Source organism: Lepidochelys kempii, chromosome 4 (genome assembly GCF_965140265.1).
Source record: "Lepidochelys kempii isolate rLepKem1 chromosome 4, rLepKem1.hap2, whole genome shotgun sequence".
Taxonomy (NCBI): domain Eukaryota; kingdom Metazoa; phylum Chordata; order Testudines; family Cheloniidae; genus Lepidochelys; species Lepidochelys kempii.
In genome coordinates this window covers 91,318,211-91,337,007 of record NC_133259.1, presented here as the reverse complement: position 1 = coordinate 91,337,007, position 18,797 = coordinate 91,318,211, and the positions used below count along the sequence as shown (strand labels likewise).

At 38.4% G+C, this 18,797-nt stretch overlaps 1 protein-coding gene across 4 annotated transcripts in view; it reads right to left on the bottom strand.

Moving 5' to 3' along the window:
• Positions 1 to 18,797, bottom strand: part of NFXL1 (nuclear transcription factor, X-box binding like 1) — a 91,043-nt gene that overhangs the window by 65,264 nt on the left and 6,982 nt on the right. For 3 of the 4 annotated variants that reach the window (XM_073342116.1, XM_073342117.1, XM_073342114.1), the window contains exons 4-12: positions 17,347 to 17,480; positions 15,780 to 15,848; positions 9,332 to 9,510; positions 8,927 to 9,088; positions 8,670 to 8,770; positions 7,876 to 7,990; positions 7,329 to 7,453; positions 5,464 to 5,586; positions 1,665 to 1,755 (exon numbers count right to left, since the gene is read on the bottom strand). In XM_073342116.1, the coding sequence (XP_073198217.1) occupies positions 1,665 to 1,755; positions 5,464 to 5,586; positions 7,329 to 7,453; positions 7,876 to 7,990; positions 8,670 to 8,770; positions 8,927 to 9,088; positions 9,332 to 9,510; positions 15,780 to 15,848; positions 17,347 to 17,480 (1,099 nt within the window). The remainder of the gene's footprint in view (positions 1 to 1,664; positions 1,756 to 5,463; positions 5,587 to 7,328; positions 7,454 to 7,875; positions 7,991 to 8,669; positions 8,771 to 8,926; positions 9,089 to 9,331; positions 9,511 to 15,779; positions 15,849 to 17,346; positions 17,481 to 18,797) is intronic. The other variant, XM_073342115.1, reaches the window with a different exon arrangement.

Genomic DNA, 18,797 nt, shown 5'->3' with positions numbered 1-18,797 from the left:
CTGTGGATCTTGTTGCCAGGGGATGTTGTGAAGGTCAAAAGGGTAACTGCATTCAAAAAAGAATTGGATAAGTTCATGGAGGATAGGTCCTTCAATGGCATTAGCCAGGATAGTCAGGGACACAATTCCATGCTCTGGGTGTCTCGAAGGGCAGGTCTACACTACAACTTTACATTGGCGCTGCTGTAGTGGTGGTGTGTCTGGTGAAGACACCCCATGCTAACAGGAGACAGATTTCCCATCGGCTTAATAAGTCAACCTCCACAAGAGGCAGTAGCTATACTGGAAAGAGAAATTCTCCTGTCAACATAGGGCTGTCTACATGCAGGATTAAGGTCAGTATCACTGAGGGTTGTGGATTTTTCCCACCCCTGAGCGATGTAGTTACACCGGAGTAAGTATATAGCGTAGACCAAGCCTACACCTTTGACTGCCAGAAGCTGAGAGTGGATAACAGTGGATGGATCACTCAATAAATAGCCCTGTTCTGTTCATTCCCTTTGAAGCATCTGGCACCAGCCACTGCTGGAAGGGAGGATGCTGGGCTGGATGGACCATTGGTCTGACCCAGTGTGGCCAATCTCATGTTCCTTTGTAACTGGGATCTGGGGCTGCTGGAGGGAACTTTTCTTAGGTTCCTTTGTCATGTGTTTAGTAACTAGTTTTTATTTTTTCTAACCGGCAAAATACCAAACACACTCATCTTTTATCAAAATAAAAAAAATAAAAATAAAAAATTGGAGCCCTCTAGCATAGGATTTCTCAACCTATGGGTCAAGAACCAAAATGGGGTCACCAGAATGTTTCAAAGGATCATGTGGCAGCTCCTTTACCATGGGGCTAGCTGGACTTGCCTCCCTGCTCCTGGCATTGCAAATCTATGGGAATCCAAGCGCCACTCACATTTAGCACACTTGTCATGACGACAGGAGTCCAGGTAGGCCAAATTTTAATGAGTAGGACCGCAACCCCATGAGCCAGATCACAATTCCACTCTCACAAGTCCAGTCAGGAGGACAGGGCCAGACCCGAGAAGCACTGCAATCCTGGAGTTTGCAATGCCTGGAGCAGAGAGCCACACCCAGCCAGCCCCACAGCACAGGAGCCGTAGGATCTGCCATTGTAGAGTGAGTGCCAGGCAGGACCCAACCCCCACTGGAGGGCAGGATCCGAACAAAACCACCCCCAGACTATTTACTGGTTCTCAACAGGCCATAAACATTTACAAATGGCTCATGAGCCCCAAAAGGTTGAAAACCACTGCATATTGTGTTTCAGAAACCACCAAACATGACCACATGAACAATATGTAGATATAACTAGGCCTCACACATTGCATATTCAATAAACAGTTACTTTTGTAGGTTAGTTTTTCTTTCAAAGACCAAAACAGTTATTACGATAGGTATTCCCTCTCAGTGGAACTTTGTCAAACAAAAGTTACCAGGTAAGAAACCCTGAAACTTGGCTGTCATTGTGCAAAATGAGAAGATCCAAATACCAGTTCCTTACTTATCCCTACCCAAAGAGGCAGACAGACATCCAGGAAAGGAAGACAATTCTTCCAGGCAGCATGGTTGGAAAAAACCCATTCTAGTGCCAACAGAAACAATATTCCAACAAAAAGGCATCAATACAACAGGAATTTTTCAACATAGTCTTACCTCTGTGGCAAACTGAAGGACATTTGTGATTTCTACACCCTAAAGTTCGTCCGCAGAGTTGATCACAAGGTGGACAGTTTCCAGAACAACACTATAAAATAAAAAAAACACAAAAGATTCCAAGGAAGTGGCTATTTTATAATTTCCAACATGACATCTTCTTACAATGCCATTCATATGAGAGACAGTAGAAGTACAGAAACTGAGCGCTTGTAATAAAAGATGACACTTTCAAATGACTTTCTAGTGTCATTTCAATACATTAGGAAGATACAGATCTTCTAGTAAAAAAAGCCCACACACCTATTAAGATGAATATCTAGAATACTTTTGCACATGGCTGACTTGTGAAGTCATTTTAGACTTAATTACTGCACAGTTTGTGTGATTGATCATCATTAACCTGGGTCTCCCGCAGCACTCTCCAAGATCTGTTTTTCCACCATCTCTGTGCCTGCAGCATGGGAATACTGCTTACACTCCTGTGGGATTTGTGGTCCATTCACGGTGCTTATTCTCAAGTGTGTAATACTATCCGTTCTGCCCAGTACACATGTATCAAGCAGAACAAGTGAATGGACTCCAGGGTAGGAGACAGAAATCGCTCCCCCTGTGAAAGAACTGAAGAACGAACGGATAGGGATTAGCAAAAGGAACTTGGGCTTTTTTTTTTTGTTCAACTGAAAAATGGCAACTCTTTGTTCTCTTCACTGTACCGAAATTTTTAAAATGCTTCAAGAGTGTGCCAGTCAAAACTAAGAGGTTTCAGAGTAACAGCCGTGTTAGTCTGTATTCGCAAAAAGAAAAGGAGGACTTGTGGCACCTTAGAGACTAACCAATTTATTTGAGCATGAGCTTTCGTGAGCTACAGCTCACTTCATCGGATGCATACCGTGGAAACTGCAGAATGCATCCGATGAAGTGAGCTGTAGCTCACGAAAGCTCATGCTCAAATAAATTGGTTAGTCTCTAAGGTGCCACAAGTACTCCTTTTCTTTTAGTCAAAACTAAAAACCAGTTCTCTTTACCTCAGTGTGACAAATCCAAATTTTTAAAAAGTAACTCAAATGAAAAAGATTTTTCAAATTTTGCCTGACGGATCTCTTTTTAATTGGGCTCAAATACCCAAATGTGTAATTGGTATACATTAGCTATTCCATGTTCTCCCACCCACATCATCTTAAAAAATGTCAATACTAAAATACCCTCTTCTATTTCTGAAATATTTACTTTTAACATTTAGAGGATAACTAGTCAAAGGTAGGAAAAGGGCCCAAAGGAACTGGAACTCCCTGCTAACTACAACATTTCTTGTTCTTCGTCTTTAGAGAAAGAAGAGAATTACTAGGTCACCTAGTCTACCCCACTGAAAATTCAAGATTGCTCCTTACAATACATTTACTTGTGCTTTGTCTAGTCTAGTTTTTAAAACTGAACTGCAGAGCTGAAAAATGTCTGTACCTTCGTCATTTATGATGCATATAGATAATCTTAAAATTTTTCTTTTACTTTGAGGAATGAAGGTTGTTTGTCTTTTACATTAGAAGTAAAGACTCAGCATCTCATCTCCTCTTCGTTGGGAGAATGAAGGAAGGGGAAGGCTGCAGCTCAGATGACAACTTTTTGTGACATTATTCCGGTCCTTCAATAAAAAGAGGAATTAACCCCTTATATTTCAAGTGTTAGAAAAAAGTTTTGAAGTGTCTGAGGCAGCCTTTGTATAGCATAAAATAGCAGTGCAGACAGTAATTTTGCTCAGCAGACCATCATTAAAATAAGTGTGCTTGAAATAAAAAACAAAACAAACACCAGCTTGTAGACTCCGAGTCAGAAACTCCACCTTCCTATGTTTGTCTAACACCTCACAGATTCTGGATACTACAATACTACTACTAAGACTGCTGAAAAGAAACCCATAAACCAAAATCAAGCCAGAAATTCACCCACACAACTCAAACACACAGTCAATCTGGTCATTTTCGTTAAAAATGACTGGTTGGGTCAACTGAGATTTCTGAGGACATCTGACAGGCAAGCTACCAAAAAAAGGGAGAAAAATAAAGACTGCTTCTTCTCCTCTCTAATATCCTATGGCTCCCTTAGCGCTGCATTCAAGGACATTTTTAAGGATGACAAAGAACAAACAATGAACAGGAAAAGATACAATTTCAGACCCCTTACAGCTTTCCTCAGGTTCCACTTCTGAATGTTGCTCTTTCCAAATATGAATGATACAATGGGGGTAGAGTTACACTTATTTGCAGCAGTCAAATCTTTAAAAAGAGTCAGTTCCCATTTGGGCTGAGGTGTTTGCCTTGGCATATAGAGGAACATTGGGAGTTTTAGTTATAATAATGAAGCAAGCAATAATCAAGCAAAAAGCAACTTGGAGCCTCTTGACTGACTATTAGTGCTCTCTCTACATACAAAACTGGAAATTATGCTTCTATGCATATTTAATTTGGCCTCATGGATCTACATATAGCAAATATAAGAAAGGAGAATTTTGAGAAACGGACTGCCTAAACTGATTTTTATAATCAAATTCTAGTACAGCCACTTAGTGCCGCACCCGCATACCCTGAACACAAATGTCAGGAGCTATGAATCTCTCTAATGGATGATCTGATGTATAAAAGTGTACTCCAACTGCAACAATGATTATAATTTGGGAGTTTTCATGTTTAAGTTTACTAGATATGAAATTTTTTCAGAGTTGAGCACAGACTAAAACTTCTACAGCAAATTTTTGTGGTAATGCTGCCACATGAGCATACTATTCAACTCATACTGTAGATTTTTTCCATTGTGAAGCTTCCTAATACCTAAACCACACTAAAATTGTAAACCAATAAAATTCTCTGAATGATCTCTGACCATTTCATTACTAAATGTGTATTTTACCCACCAATATTAAAATCTATAACACCAGCACTGCTGGTGTTCTTATAGATTTTAATATTGGTGGGCTAGGTACACATTCTGTACCTACTAACATGTTACAAAAGAGCCGAGAGATACACTACAAAAGAAAAATCATTAAGTATGCTGTACACTTTCACTACACACACGCCCCTCATTCTTTTCAGACATGAGCTCTTCCTTTATGTTAACAAAAGGAATACAGCTGGGTTGAGGTTTAGATAGGCTGCTACCCTGTTCTTTAATATTCAAAGAGGCTTGTGGGGGAGGTGGGAAGGATATTATTTCTATTAACATTTAGATGAAGATTTTTTAAGTCACAAAAGGTAGTTTAGGCACTGAAGTCCCAATGAAAGCAAAAGCTGATCTACTTGGTGACTAGCTCCCTTAAAGCTGAGTAAGCTGCAAAAATCTACTAGGTACCCTCTAAAGACAACTTGCCAACAAATTAGCCCCTCAGGTCAACAAGAGAAACTTTTTGCAAAGGCTATAGATGTTTGAGACTTTTGAACAACTTTACCGTCAATTTAAACCTTCAAAAACATATGCTGAAATAGAAGGGGAAAGTTATTTCAGAAAAACGGAGATAGTTAATATCAAAATATATTCCCAGCAGCATAGCTAAAGCAACCTGTGTTCTTCGGTTTTGGAATTTGCCACAGAAACTACCCTATGCTGCAGATTGAGCTTTTATTTATTAATTAGCTAGCCCTTACAGTTGAAAGAAAGCCTTCCAAATGTAAAACAAAGGTATGTTGATGCAATGCTACATTTGTACAACAAGAATATAAAATTGGACCAAAAACTGAAAGAGTCACATTTAGAACTTTAATGATTGCTGTGTAAGTGTACTGTTAATACACATTTTAACACTCACCTTTCTCTTACATTGGTGCTTCTGGCAATCACGAATTTTAGTACACTTTGTCTCACACAGATACGGTTTATGACACGGCATGCGTTTAGTATGCTTTCCACAACGACACTGCTTTTCAACTTCCTGGGGTGGGGGGGAGGGGAGAAAATGACAACATTATAGTTGGAAGCTAAAAAGAGTTTTCTACTAAGAACCATAAGGCAAACTGACTAATTTTATTACAGTATCACCCAGAGACTGCATTATGTTAGGCACCATAGAAACATATAAGGACACTGTCTCTGCTCAGCTTACAACCCAAAAAGACAAATGACTCAAAGATGTGAGGAAAGGGGATACAAATATACACAGTTTATGTATAAATTAAATAAACAAGCTTATCTGACCCTCTTTCCAACTACCATACATTAGCTAGTATCCCACAGGCATTGTAGCTGAGTTTATCTGAAGGCGATAATGGAAAGAGGATGGGGAGTAGATCAATTGAGAGAGCATTCCATGCATAAAAGGACAGAGTGAAAGACCCCAGCACCCAGAGGATATAGTCCCAACAGATTCTTTCCCGATGCCACGACTTTTAAGCTTAATTCAAGGAATGCAATTCAACATAATCATCTATGACTAAGAGGCAGAACTGAATATTCTTTGAAAGCCACAATGTGGGCCTTATGGTCTCTAGTTGCAGCAAAATGCCATGCACAGAACTATGGCACTGAGCTCAATACACAAATCACTTCCATGCTCTCTGAGCTGTAGTGCTGCACACACACATCAAGGGAGGGTAAATTAGTCCCTTGGAATGCCCTCAACTCATGTGCTTCTGCTAGACCAGAAGCAATGCCAAGTGGCTCTGAGTGAGCCATGTCCAATTAGCCTCATCATAGACAGTACAGTTGTTGGGAAGGCATGCCTTCAATGGCAAGTTGGAGGGAAACCTCCTTCCAAATTGCCATAAAGTGTTTTCAAGCCAACTTATCACTAGAATTCTAAACAGAACCACAGATCTCCAGGTTGTGCCAAAAATAAAAGGGACAACGAACATACATCTTAGGTACTTATATAGCCTCCATTACTATAGTATCTGAGCACCTCACAATCTTTTCATGTATTCATCCTCACAAGCCTCCAGGGTAATACTATTATTCACAATTTACAGATAGGAAATTGAGGCAGACAGACTAAGTGACTTGCACAAAGTCAGTGGTGGAGCAGGGAACTGAACCTGGGTCCCTAGTACTCAAGCCAATGCCCTAACCACTAGACAGTCCTTCCTCTCGGTCATGTTAATTAAAACTTTACTATTACGAATAGCTAGTTTTAAAAAAAATTCATTTTATTAACTTGTGTCTTTTATGCAGCTCGTTTTTCACATTTAACTCAGCTTGGACTAAAATAAGAAGTCAGTTTGACTTCTACATTCTCATGTCTTGGGAAAAATTTTATTTGGGTTAACACTCCCAAGGAATGCCTAAAAAAAGAATTCAATACTGGAAACTTACAAAAAATAAAGCCTTTTCGCCACCCACATATTTTAAAATTTTGGCCTAAAAAAGTTCTCAGCATCACTTTAGCAATGTTAGTAGCCTATATTCCTTTTCTTATGGTGGAAGATGTACATTACCCACACAGGGACTTCCAGTTAAGTTTGCTCAACTACCAGTTCAAACTTGCCTTTAACATGGCCTTTAGAAACTGGTTAGGTCAAGACAGGGTGTAATGCATTTTTCTGAACACATTTACCCCAAGAATCTTGTCTTAGATGGGTGCTTTTAGTGACAGATATGCCAGATTCTTAGGAGGCAAAAAACCTTTATTAGAGTTACAAAGTATTTAAAAGCCACATGCTGGAAGAGATTAAAACTAACCTGTCTACAAATTTCACAGGGACCTCGATGACAACGCTGCGAACACCTATGGATTCCACATTCAAGAACTTTGTCACAACTATCTCCACAAGTAGGTACATCTTCCGTACAGGGCAAAAAAAACACTAAAAGAAAAAAGACAGCACATGTACTAAAGAAAACACAAAGATACATCTAGATATGCAGTTGACAATTTGACTTGTATTTTCTAGCTTCACCCTCTCATTTTTAAAGAAACTCTACAGAAAATATATACAAATATATTGAATTAAGTTAGTACCTCTATCATAAAATCATAGTTAAATTAAGTAATATCAAACTTGTAAAGAATCAAGCAAGAAAGTTACATAAAACTTGCAGCTTTCATTGCTTATTGGAACCTGCTAAGTAACTGCACTGCAGAAGTAAGCCGTTGACCATCACTACCGTAAAAAACATTTATAAACCTGAGCTACAACATTCTCCTGTAAATTCATACTAGTTGGGGAATGTTTGAATCCTATTACAGCAAACAGATGTGCTTCAATGAGAGAAAAAAAATCCTTACTTGATTTCTCACACGGACAGGGCCTTTTCCCAGATCGAGGACATTCGCCACAGGGACCAGAGTGACAAACTTGTTCACATGTGTGATTACCACAAGGCAAAGTTCTCCCACATACCTTAAAGAAAAAATAAAACTATAATACCTCAACAGCTGACAGTGAGCAATTTAACAAGATAAAAGGACACAAAACCCAATGGGATTGTGAAGGAGAAGGGAGTTTTTTCCCTGAGCTTTAAAAGTAGACTTAAGCTACAAATTAAAATCAGAGGTTCTGCGCTGTCTTATGAGAGCACTCATCTTTTGCTTTCCTTCAATTTAAGGTTTTTACGATCTACAGTGTCAGTTGTAGCTCTGAGCCACAAATATTGAATCATTCTTAGAAAATTGATTAAGCTTTTCATAGTTGATACTAGTAAACAAACAAAGCACTAGAGCACATACTAAGCTGTGTTTCATACTTGCTTAAGATGGCAACAGAAGTTTCTCTCAAAAGAATCTAAAAGTTACTCAAAATGATGGGGACTGAAAGTAAAGTTTACTACTGTCATAAGCATGCAGAATTCCAACATAGTCAAAGCTGTGAATACTAATGTCAAGAGTGAATTGGACCCATGTAATGTATTCGTCTTCAAATGACCGCTGCTTAGATTTGCGTGTGTATGTTTAAAAACCACGTACCTTAAAAATTAAATAATAATAAACTCTTAACAGGTAACACTTTTCAATTTTCCAATATAGGAAGTAGCCCATTTTCTTTAAGATAAAGACAATACAAAGAGACTTCTGAAACATACCTGCTCACACTGCCAAAATGGACATGCACAAAGTCTTTCTGTTATTTGTCTACCACAGACACACCTTTGTTTACTGACTCGTGGGCAAGACTGACAATCTCCTAAAAATAAGTGATTAATATAGACTTAATTGTGAGGTGACAGAGGGAGAAGAATTACAATAATTTTTTCCTTTTAATTAGTTCATACAGGCAAGCTTCAACTCTTCGTAACTAATGCAAAACTACTCTCTGAACAATTAAGAAGATCAGGTCTACCTGGGTGACAAGGGTTCTCACAACTGTGCTGTCCACATGGCAGTTTTCGACCACATGGCAGCTGACATGACCATTCTTTGGTACTGCACCTTCTCGGCACTGGTTTAGCCTTCTTACAGTAACAGGCTATTGTTACCATCTTTGGGCAAGGAGGACAAGGACCTGAGAATGGTTAAAAGGAAACAATAAAATTAACATTTCATCACTAGCTCCATAACTCATTTTATTCTCCTTTTATTAGCGTTCAATAACTTTTACTTATAACTTTTAATAATGCAATTTCCCAAAAATATTCACTCTCTCCTATTTATTAAAGTTTTAAGTCCAGTGTCATAAGTGATTTTAAGCATGATAGTTTTCATGACTAATTGTGAACAGTTAATCAATAGCATAGAAAGGACTTACCTGGGTGACAGAGCAGTAGGCACTTATGTCCACATGGAGGTTTAAATTCCCTCTCACATACTTGGCCACATGAGTGAGGTACCAGCCATGGGTCCAACTCTGGATCTTCTACCTTCCCACAGTAGCAGTAGTATCTAGTGGGAGTTTCAGAACGTTTGTACTCAAACCTACATTTTGGACTGATATGGGCAAGAAAAGAAAAAGGACAGTTTTACTAATTCTATTCGGCAAAGCAACACTGATGTTATCAACTACACAGATTTTTGTCCACCCTGAAAAAAAGCTGTATGATTTTTTTTTAAAAGTCATACATACAATCATTTTATTTAGATTTTTTTATTTTGATATTTAAATAATTTTGTTTAAAAAATAAAGCTGTTTAAAATATAAGTGTAATATAAAATACGTTAAGGCCTAAATTTATAATCTCTTAAAACATTTAAATAAAAAAAATATGATGAAATTAGCTTCTATCAGAAACTTTATATAGAAAAGCAGCCTTTGACTCAAAGTATCAGAGAAAACACATCTAACATTTGAGGTTAAGCTTTACAAATATGGCACAACAGGTCAGCTTAAGTAACTTAGGAGCCTGTCTCATTTCAGGAATTTACAGTCCAGTCACTTCCACTTAGGCATATTTGAAAAATCTTCCCAGGCTAAACAGAAATAATCAGTTTTATTAACCGAACTGAGTGCTTAACTACAGTCAATGAATTCATATAGTTGTAAATGTGAAATATATTTTGATAAGCACATGTATCCAAAAAATATTTAAGCTTTTGTTTAATAAAAATAAAATGTTATATGCTGTTGTGTGTTTAATTAAATTCCAGTTACCACCCTAATGCTGCTTGATACAAATCATGAGCCAAAAGTTAATAAAGCAATAAGTCATTCACTATTTTCTAACATACCAAAATGTACAATTAAGACTCTGAAAGTATTAAACTATGTAACTGCTTAAATAGATGTATATAGTTATAGTGTACCCCCCTAGGTAGCAAAAAGATGTGTGAAATATAGTGTAAAGGCTCTATTTAATTGTAAATCAATGTGTTGACCTATTGAGGTCCCTTCAGGTCCTACACTTCTAGGATTCTATGTTTTAATGGTTATGTTAACCAATGAGAACACACCTTTCTTTAGAAGATAATTGAAGTACAAATGGAAAAGTTGATTAAAATCAATTATTCAAATTGAGGCTTTCTACTTGCTGATTTAAAATCAACCCACACTGCTTTTCTACAACTGTTTTAGTTAATGATATAGTTAAATTTATAATACACCAGGGTGGCTGCTACATACTAATTTTTAAATGCACAATTTCACCATAACAAATTCTTCATGCTCCCAGCTCCACCATACCTTTTCCATGAAAAAGTGTAAGACTTGAGAGCATTTAGTATAGCAAACCTTGAGAATAATATTTTACACCTCAAGTAATATCCAAATACTACAATTTTATTCCAAAACAGTACCTGTAACAAAATTATTACTTCCTCTGCATAGGACCACGAATAGTGACATTAAAAACTGGGAACTCTTACTGGACTAGACTCCTAAGATATTCAAATAAAAACTTAGCGATGCTAATACATTAAAAATATAGGTCTACAAGAGATTTCAAGTTACAGCTGGGACTTGCTGTAATCAGTCCTTGAAATGTATCGGTAGACTCAGGGACCAATGACAATTCACAACCACAAGGGCTATAAATTACAGAGGGAGTTTGACTGGGAGTTCGCCTGGGGAGAGCCCACTGAGGGGAGAGCCCCTCCCACTGTGGAGAGCCCATGAGAAGCAAGTTTAAGGGGAAAAACAATTGAAGACAGTTGGCAGTTTTTCAGAGAGACATTATTAAGGGCATAAGAGCAAACTATCCCACTGCATAGGAAAGATAAGAAGTATGGCAAGAGATCACCCTGGCTTAATCAGGAGATCTTCAATGATCTAAAACTGAAAAGAGTCCTACAAAAAGTGGAAACTCGGTCAAATTACAAAGGATGAATATAAACAAATAACACAAGCATGTAGGGACAAAATTAGAAAGGCCAAGGCACAAAATGAGATCAAACTAGCTAGGGACATAAAGAGTAACAAGAAAACATTCTACAAATACATTAGAAGCAAGAGGAAAACCAAGGACAGAGTAGGCTGGGCACTCAACGACGGGAGAAAGACAACAACAGAAAATGTGGAAACAGCAGAGATGCTTAATGACTTCTTTGTTTCAGTTTTCACCAAGAAGCTTGGTGGCGATTGGACGTCTAACATACTGAATGCCAGTGAAAATGAGGTAGGATCAGAGTCTAAAATAGGGAAAGAACAAGTCAAAAATTACTTAGACAAGTTAGATGTCTACAAATCACCAGGGCCTGATAAAATGCATCCTAGAATACTCAAGTAGCTGACTGAGGAGATATCTGAGCCATAAGCAATTATCTTTGAAAAGTCATGGAAGACAGGAGACATTCCAGAAGACTGGAAAAGGGCAAATATAGTGCCCATCTATAAAAAGGGAAATAAGGACAACCCAGGAAACTACAGACCCGTCACCTTAACTTCTGTACCCGGAAAGATAATGGAGCAAATAATTAAGAAATCAATTTGCAAACACTTAGAAGATAATGAGGTGATAAGTAACAGTCACCATGGATTTCTCAAGAACAAATAGTGTCAAACCAACCTACTAGCTTTCTTTGACACGGTAACAAGCCTTGTGGATAATATGGAAGCAGTAGATGTGGCATATCTTGATTTTAGTAAGGCTTTTGATACTCTCTCACATGACCTTCTCATAAACAGAAAAGCAACCTAGATGGAGCTACTATAAGGTGGGTGCATAACTGGTTGGAAAATTGTTTCCAGAGAGTAGTTATCAGTGGTTCACAGTCATGGTAGAAGGGCATAACGAGTGTGGTGCCGCAGGGATCGGTTCTGGGTCTGTTCAATATCTTCATCAATGATTTAGATAATGGCATAGAGAGTACACTTATAAAGTTTGCAGGCGATACCAAGATGGGAGGGATTAAAAATGCTTGGAGGATAGGATTAAAATTCAAAATGATCTGGACAAACTGGAGAAATCGTCTGAAGTAAATAGGATGAAATTCAATAAAGACAAATGCAAAGTACTCCATTTAGGAAGGACGATCAGTTGCACACATACAAAATGGGAAATGACTGCCTAGGAAGGAGTACTGCGGAAAGGGATCTGGGGGTCATAGTGGACCGCAAGCTAAATATGAGTCAACAGTGTAACACAGTTCCAAAAAAAGCAAACATCATTCTGGGATATAATAGCAGGAATATTGTAAGCAAGACAAGAAATAATTCTTCCGCTCTACTCCGCACTGATTATGCCCCGATTGGAGTATTATGTCCAGTTCTGGGCGCCGCATTTCAGGAAAGATGTGGACAAACTGGAGAAAGTCCAGAGAAGAGCAACGAAAATGATTAAAGGTCTAGAAAACATGACCTATGAGGGAAGATTGAAAAAATTGGGTTTGTTTAGTCTGGCCAAGAGAAGACTGAGAGGGGACACAATAACAGTTTTCAAGTACATAAAAGGTTGTTACAAGGAGGAGGGAGAAGAATTGTTGTTCTTAACCTCTGAGGATAGGACGAGAAGCAATGGGCTAAAATTGCAGCAAGGGCGGTTAAGGTTTTACGTTAGGAAAAACTTCTGGCAGAGTGGTTAAGCACTGGAATAAATTGCCTAGGGAGGTTGTGGAATCTCCATCCTTTGGGATTTTTAAGAGCAGGTTGCACAAACACTTGTCAAGAATGGTCTAGACAATACTTAGTCCTGCTCTGAGTGCAGGGGACTGGACTATATGACCTCTTGAGGTCCCTTCCAGTTTTATATTTCTATGATTCTATCATATCATCATCCTATTTGTATACCTGTATCATTTTTGTATCTGAAGTTATGAATATTGACTATGTCTCTGTATTTCAAAATGTAGTTACACCTGGGAAACTCCCATTAGACAAGATGCTTTCAGTCTAGCCAGTGGGTGGGGAATAGGCCATTAGGAAAACAATAGGCCTTAGGAGAAGCTTATCTCCCACTTGGGGCGTCTTCCTGAGACCACTAGAGACAGCCTCCGAGAATGGCTGCTAGGACTCTGCAAGGACATGTAATGAGACCATTACTCTAGACTCTAGTCTCTAGACTCCATCTTGGGATATCAGTGTTTTCCTACAGACCAGTCTGGGAACCAAGCTTTGAAACAAAGGATTCCTGCCCTATCCAAAAGCTATATAAATAAGATCTTCTAAACTTTCCACAGTATGCATCCGATGAAGTGAGCTGTAGCTCATGAAAGCTTATGCCCAAATAAATTGGTTAGTCTGTAAGGTGCCACAAGTACTCCTTTTCTTTTTGCATAAGGCAGGAAGTGACATCAACTGGGGTTCTTCACTCCCCACACAAGAAGATTCCTGGAAATACCTGAGGAACAAAGACTGAACTGATGGAAGTGCTGGAGCCAGGCTAAAGGGATTTTTGGCCTGTGAATAGAACACCTGGGGATTCCAAGCTGTAAGCTAGCGCAACTTGCCCCCTAAGAATCTGCAGCCTGCTTCTATCATCTCTTACAATGAGAATCTGCTATTCATATGCAATTTATTTAGTATATTAAGCTTAGTTTGTGTTGTTTATTGACTAGAAAATCAGCTTTGATCTGTTTGCTATCCCTTATAATCACTTAAAATTAGGGCTGTCGATTAATCGCAGCTAACTCACGCGATTAATGAAAAAAATTAATCACGATTAATCACAGTTTTAATCACAGTTTTAACTGCACTGTTAAACAGAATACCAATTGAAATTTATTAAATACTTTGGATGTTTTTCTACATTTTCACATATATTGTACTGTGTTGTAATTGAAATCAAAGTGTATATTGTTTTTATTAGAAATATTTGCACTGTAGATACGATAAAGATAGTATTTTTCAATTCACTTCATACCAGTACTACAGTTCAATCTCTGTTGTGAAAGTGCAACTTACAAATTTATAAATTTTTTTTGTTACATAACTGCACTCAAAAGCAAAACAATGTAAAACTTCAGAGCCTGCAAGTCCACTCAATCCTCCTTCTTGTTCAGCCAATCGCTAAGACAAACATGTTTGTTTACATTTACAGGAGATAATGCAGCCCTCTTATTTACAACGTCACCAGAAAGTGAGAACAGGCATTCTCATGGCACTGCTGTAGCTGGCATTGCAAGGTATTTATGCTAAAAATGTGTAGCTGTTGACGCTCATTAAAAAAAAAATGCATTAATGAAATTTGTGACTGAACTACATGGGGGAGAATTGTCTTCCCCTGCTCTGTTTTACCCACATTCTGCCATATATTTCATGTTATAGCAGTCTTGGATGATGACCCAGCACATGTTCATTTTAAGAACACTTTCACTGCAGATTTGACAAAATGCAAAGAAGGTACCAATGTGAGATTTCCAGAAATAGCTACAGCACTCAACCACAGGTTTAAGAATCTGAAGTGACTTCCAAATCAGAGGGACGAGGTGTGGAACATGCTTTCAGAAGTCTCAAAAGAGCAATAGTCCGATACAGAAACTACAGAACCCGAACCACAAAAAAACCAAACAAAAAAAAAATCAACCTTCTGCTGGTGGCATCTGACTCAGATAGCGAAAATGAAGGTGTGTTGGTCCGCACTGCTTTGGATGGTTAATGAGCAGAACCTGTCATCAGCATGGATGCATGTCTCTAGGAATGGTGGTTGAAGCATGAAGGGGCATATGAATCTTTAGTGCATCTGGCACACAAATATCATAGAATATCAGGGTTGGAAGGGACCTCAGGAGGTCATCTAGTCCAACCCCCTGCTCAAAGCAGGACCAATCCCCAATTAAATCATCCCAGCCAGGGCTTTGTCAAGCCTGACCTTTGTCAAGCCTGATCTTGCAATGCCGGCTACAACGGTGCCATGCGAACACCTGTTCTCACTTTCACATGGCATTGTAAATCAGAAGCAGGCAGCATTATCTCCTACAAATGTAAACAAACTTGTTTGTCTGAGTGACTGGCTGAACAAGAAGCAGGAATAAGTGGACTTGTAGGCTCTATTTGTTTTGGTTTTGAATGCAGATTTTTTTGTACATAATTCTACATTTTTAAGTTCAACTTTCATGATAAAGAGACTGCACTACACTACTTGTATTAGGTGAATTGAAAAATACTATTTCTTTTGTTGTTTTACAGTGCAAATACTTGGTTTCAGAGTAGCAGCCGTGTTAGTCTGTATCCGCAAAAAGAAAAGGAGTACTTGTGGCACGTGAGAGACCAACAAATTTATCTAAGCATAAGCTTTTGTGAGCTACAGATCACTTCATCAGATACATGCAGTGGAAAATACAGTGGGGAGATTTTATATACACAGAGAACATGAAACAATGGGTGTTACCTGATCACTCTTGTTACAGTGTGTATGGTAAGGTGAGCTATTACCAGCAGGAGAGCGGCGGGGGGGAACCTTTTGTAGTGATAATCAAGGTGAGCCATTTCCAGCAGTTGACAAGAACATGTGAGGAATAGTGGAGGAGGAGGAAAGAGGAGAGAATAAACATGGGTAAAGAGTTTTACTTTGTGTAATGACCCATCCACTCCCAGTCTTTATTCAAGTCTAAGTTAATTGTATCCAGTTTGCAATTTAATTCCAATGCAGCAGTCTCTCGGAGTCTGTTTTTGAAGTTTTTTTGTTGAAGAATTGCCGAGTGACCAAAGAGATTGAAGTGTTCTCCAACTGGTTTTTGAATGTTATAATTCTTGACGTCTGATATGTGTCCATTTATTCTTTTACATAGAGATTGTCCAGTTTGGCCAATGTACATGGCAGAGGGGCATTATAGCACATGATGGCATATATCACATTGGTAGATGTGCAAATGAACGAGCCTCTGACAGTGTGGCTGATGTGATTAGGCCCTATGATAGTGTTCCCTGAATAGATATGTGGACACAGTGGGCAACGGGCTTTGTTGCAAGGATAGCTTCCTGGTTTAGTGGTTTTGTTGTGTGGTTGCTGGTGAGTATTTGCTTCAGGTTGGGGGGTTGTCTGTAAGCAAGGACTGGCCTGTCTCCCAAGATCTGTGAGAGTGATTGGTCAATATATTTTATCAAAACTATAAAGCAAGTACTGTATACTTTGTATTTTGTGTTTTAATTGAAATCTATATGTGAAAATGTAGGAAACATCCAAAAATATTTAAATAGATGGTATTTTATTATGCTTAATCACAGGGTTTTTTTTAAGTTGCTTAAAATCTCTCTTTTGTAGTTAAACTTATTTTTGCTTTATCTAAAACAATGTGTGGAAATCATAACTCAAGGGCAAAAAGCTATTGCATATTCCTCTCCACATAGAGGGAGAGAGTGAATTTTATGAGTTTTGCTGTACAGCTCCCTGTGCAGCACAAGATGCTATAATTTTGGGTTTATACTCCAGAGTCGGTGCATGCTTGAGAAGCTGGTAGTTTCCCTAGCTGTAGCCTTCCCATGCAAGGGCCGGTCAAAGAGCCGTTGCGTAACAGGAGCTGGGTGTGTCCCTATCTGTGTGTATGCAGGTGAAAGTGCAGGCTGGAGAGGGCTTTGCAACTTGTCACAGCAATACAGTGCAAAAAGGAGCCCAGACTGGTGGGTCAGGAAGGCTTAGTGGTACTCCAGTTCCAGGTGGTACACCAGGGGGGAAACCCATCAAAACCACATTTTAACTGAGGGCAAAACATGATATCTGTACAACAGTCAAGTTACTGTCTTCACATGTTGAAATTTCAATGCAGTGATTTTTTTTTTTAATGCTTCCTAAACACAAACTGTGCCAGTGTGAACTTCAAACAAATTCACAGAACAATGTGAAAGCAAGTATGGAGTACACATTTTCCAGTTACAAGTACTGTTACTTTTTAAAGTGAGTCAGTTCTCACTTACTCCTCAATCAAGGCATCTTTTTAAATGTAACATGCAAAGCTTACCAAGGCCATGGATAATCTTTCTTCCCAAAATCATCATCTGTCAAGGGAGAAGATATAAGAAAAAGGCTGTCCTTAGCCCACTTTTGGATACATGGCATGTGAAATATACAGAAACATCCAGAACAGCTCCAGACCTAAAAGATAAACATAAAAGAAATGATTATTAGGCTTGCTTCTGATTAAATGAATGAAAAAAAAAAACAGTGTCTAAAAGGGATACCAACTTTAAATCTACTCAATTAAAAAAAAAAAAAAAAAAAAAGGTAAAACTAGTTTCATATACTACATGTATTCCTGTATTCACCTGCCAATTTTGATGATTTTACTACTACAGCTTCATACTGTTGTAAAATGTTGTTCTCTCTTCTATTGCTGTGTAAGTTTTTCCTGTTGCTTATGTGGGCCTAATTACACAAAAGAAACAGTAAAACATTTTTTACCTCTCTAATCTTAGGTGTTACGTGCAAAAATAATAAACCAAAGACTCATGCAGAAGTGTCAGTTTAAATGTAGTATCCCTTTTAAAGCAGGTACTTTCATAACTGACAAACTTAAAAAAAAAAAAAAAAAACTAGTAATTTATTGCAGCCAGTCTCCTTCTGTGCTCTCCTTGCCATAACTGAAGTTGTATGTTCTTGCTCCTGGCTGTATTTCTTTGCTGATCCTGAAGCGAAATCATTATCGTATGCTCAGTACGTCAGTTGAGAATCAAGTGAAATAGAATAAATGTAGCTTTATGATTTCACTACAAGATGAAATAGAAGGTGAGTGGTGAAGGAATATACTTTGTCTAAAAAGAGAACTGGAAACCTGCAAACAGGATAAACACATAAAAGGTGTTATGAAAACACCTCAATGGTGAATAAATTTGTACTGTCAGTCTGATATTTGAAAGATTACTATGAAAATTATCTCAAAGCAATATTATAAGCAAAAATATACAAAAATACATCCAATTTAGGCACACAGCCTCCAGTGCATAAACGTGAATCAGGGTCTGTGAACATACGTAAGTATGTATGCAAATCTTGTGCAATGCCCAAGGAAGGCAAGTCTGTACACACCTATGTCACAGCCCTTTAAGTTAAAATGTCCTTGTTTGCAAGTTTATAGTCTAACTTATGATGTGACGCCCTTTAGGGTATGTCTACACAGCCCATGGCAGAAAGTCTCCCAGTCCAGGCTCGCTCTACTGTGCTTAAAAAAACAAAACAAAACCAACTGTGTACGCAGCACTTTGATGTCATGGCTTGGGCTGGAGCTCTAGGTCTGAAGTCTACCCCCCTCCCCAGGGCTCAGAGCCTAAGCTGCAACGGCATTTTTAGCACGGTAGCATGAGCCCTACAAACCTGAGTCCGTCATCCCAGAATGGGAGGCTCACTACCATGATCTCCATAGACACCTTAAAAGATTGTGTGTTGCAGGAACCAGACGTAATGGGGTAAGTGAAA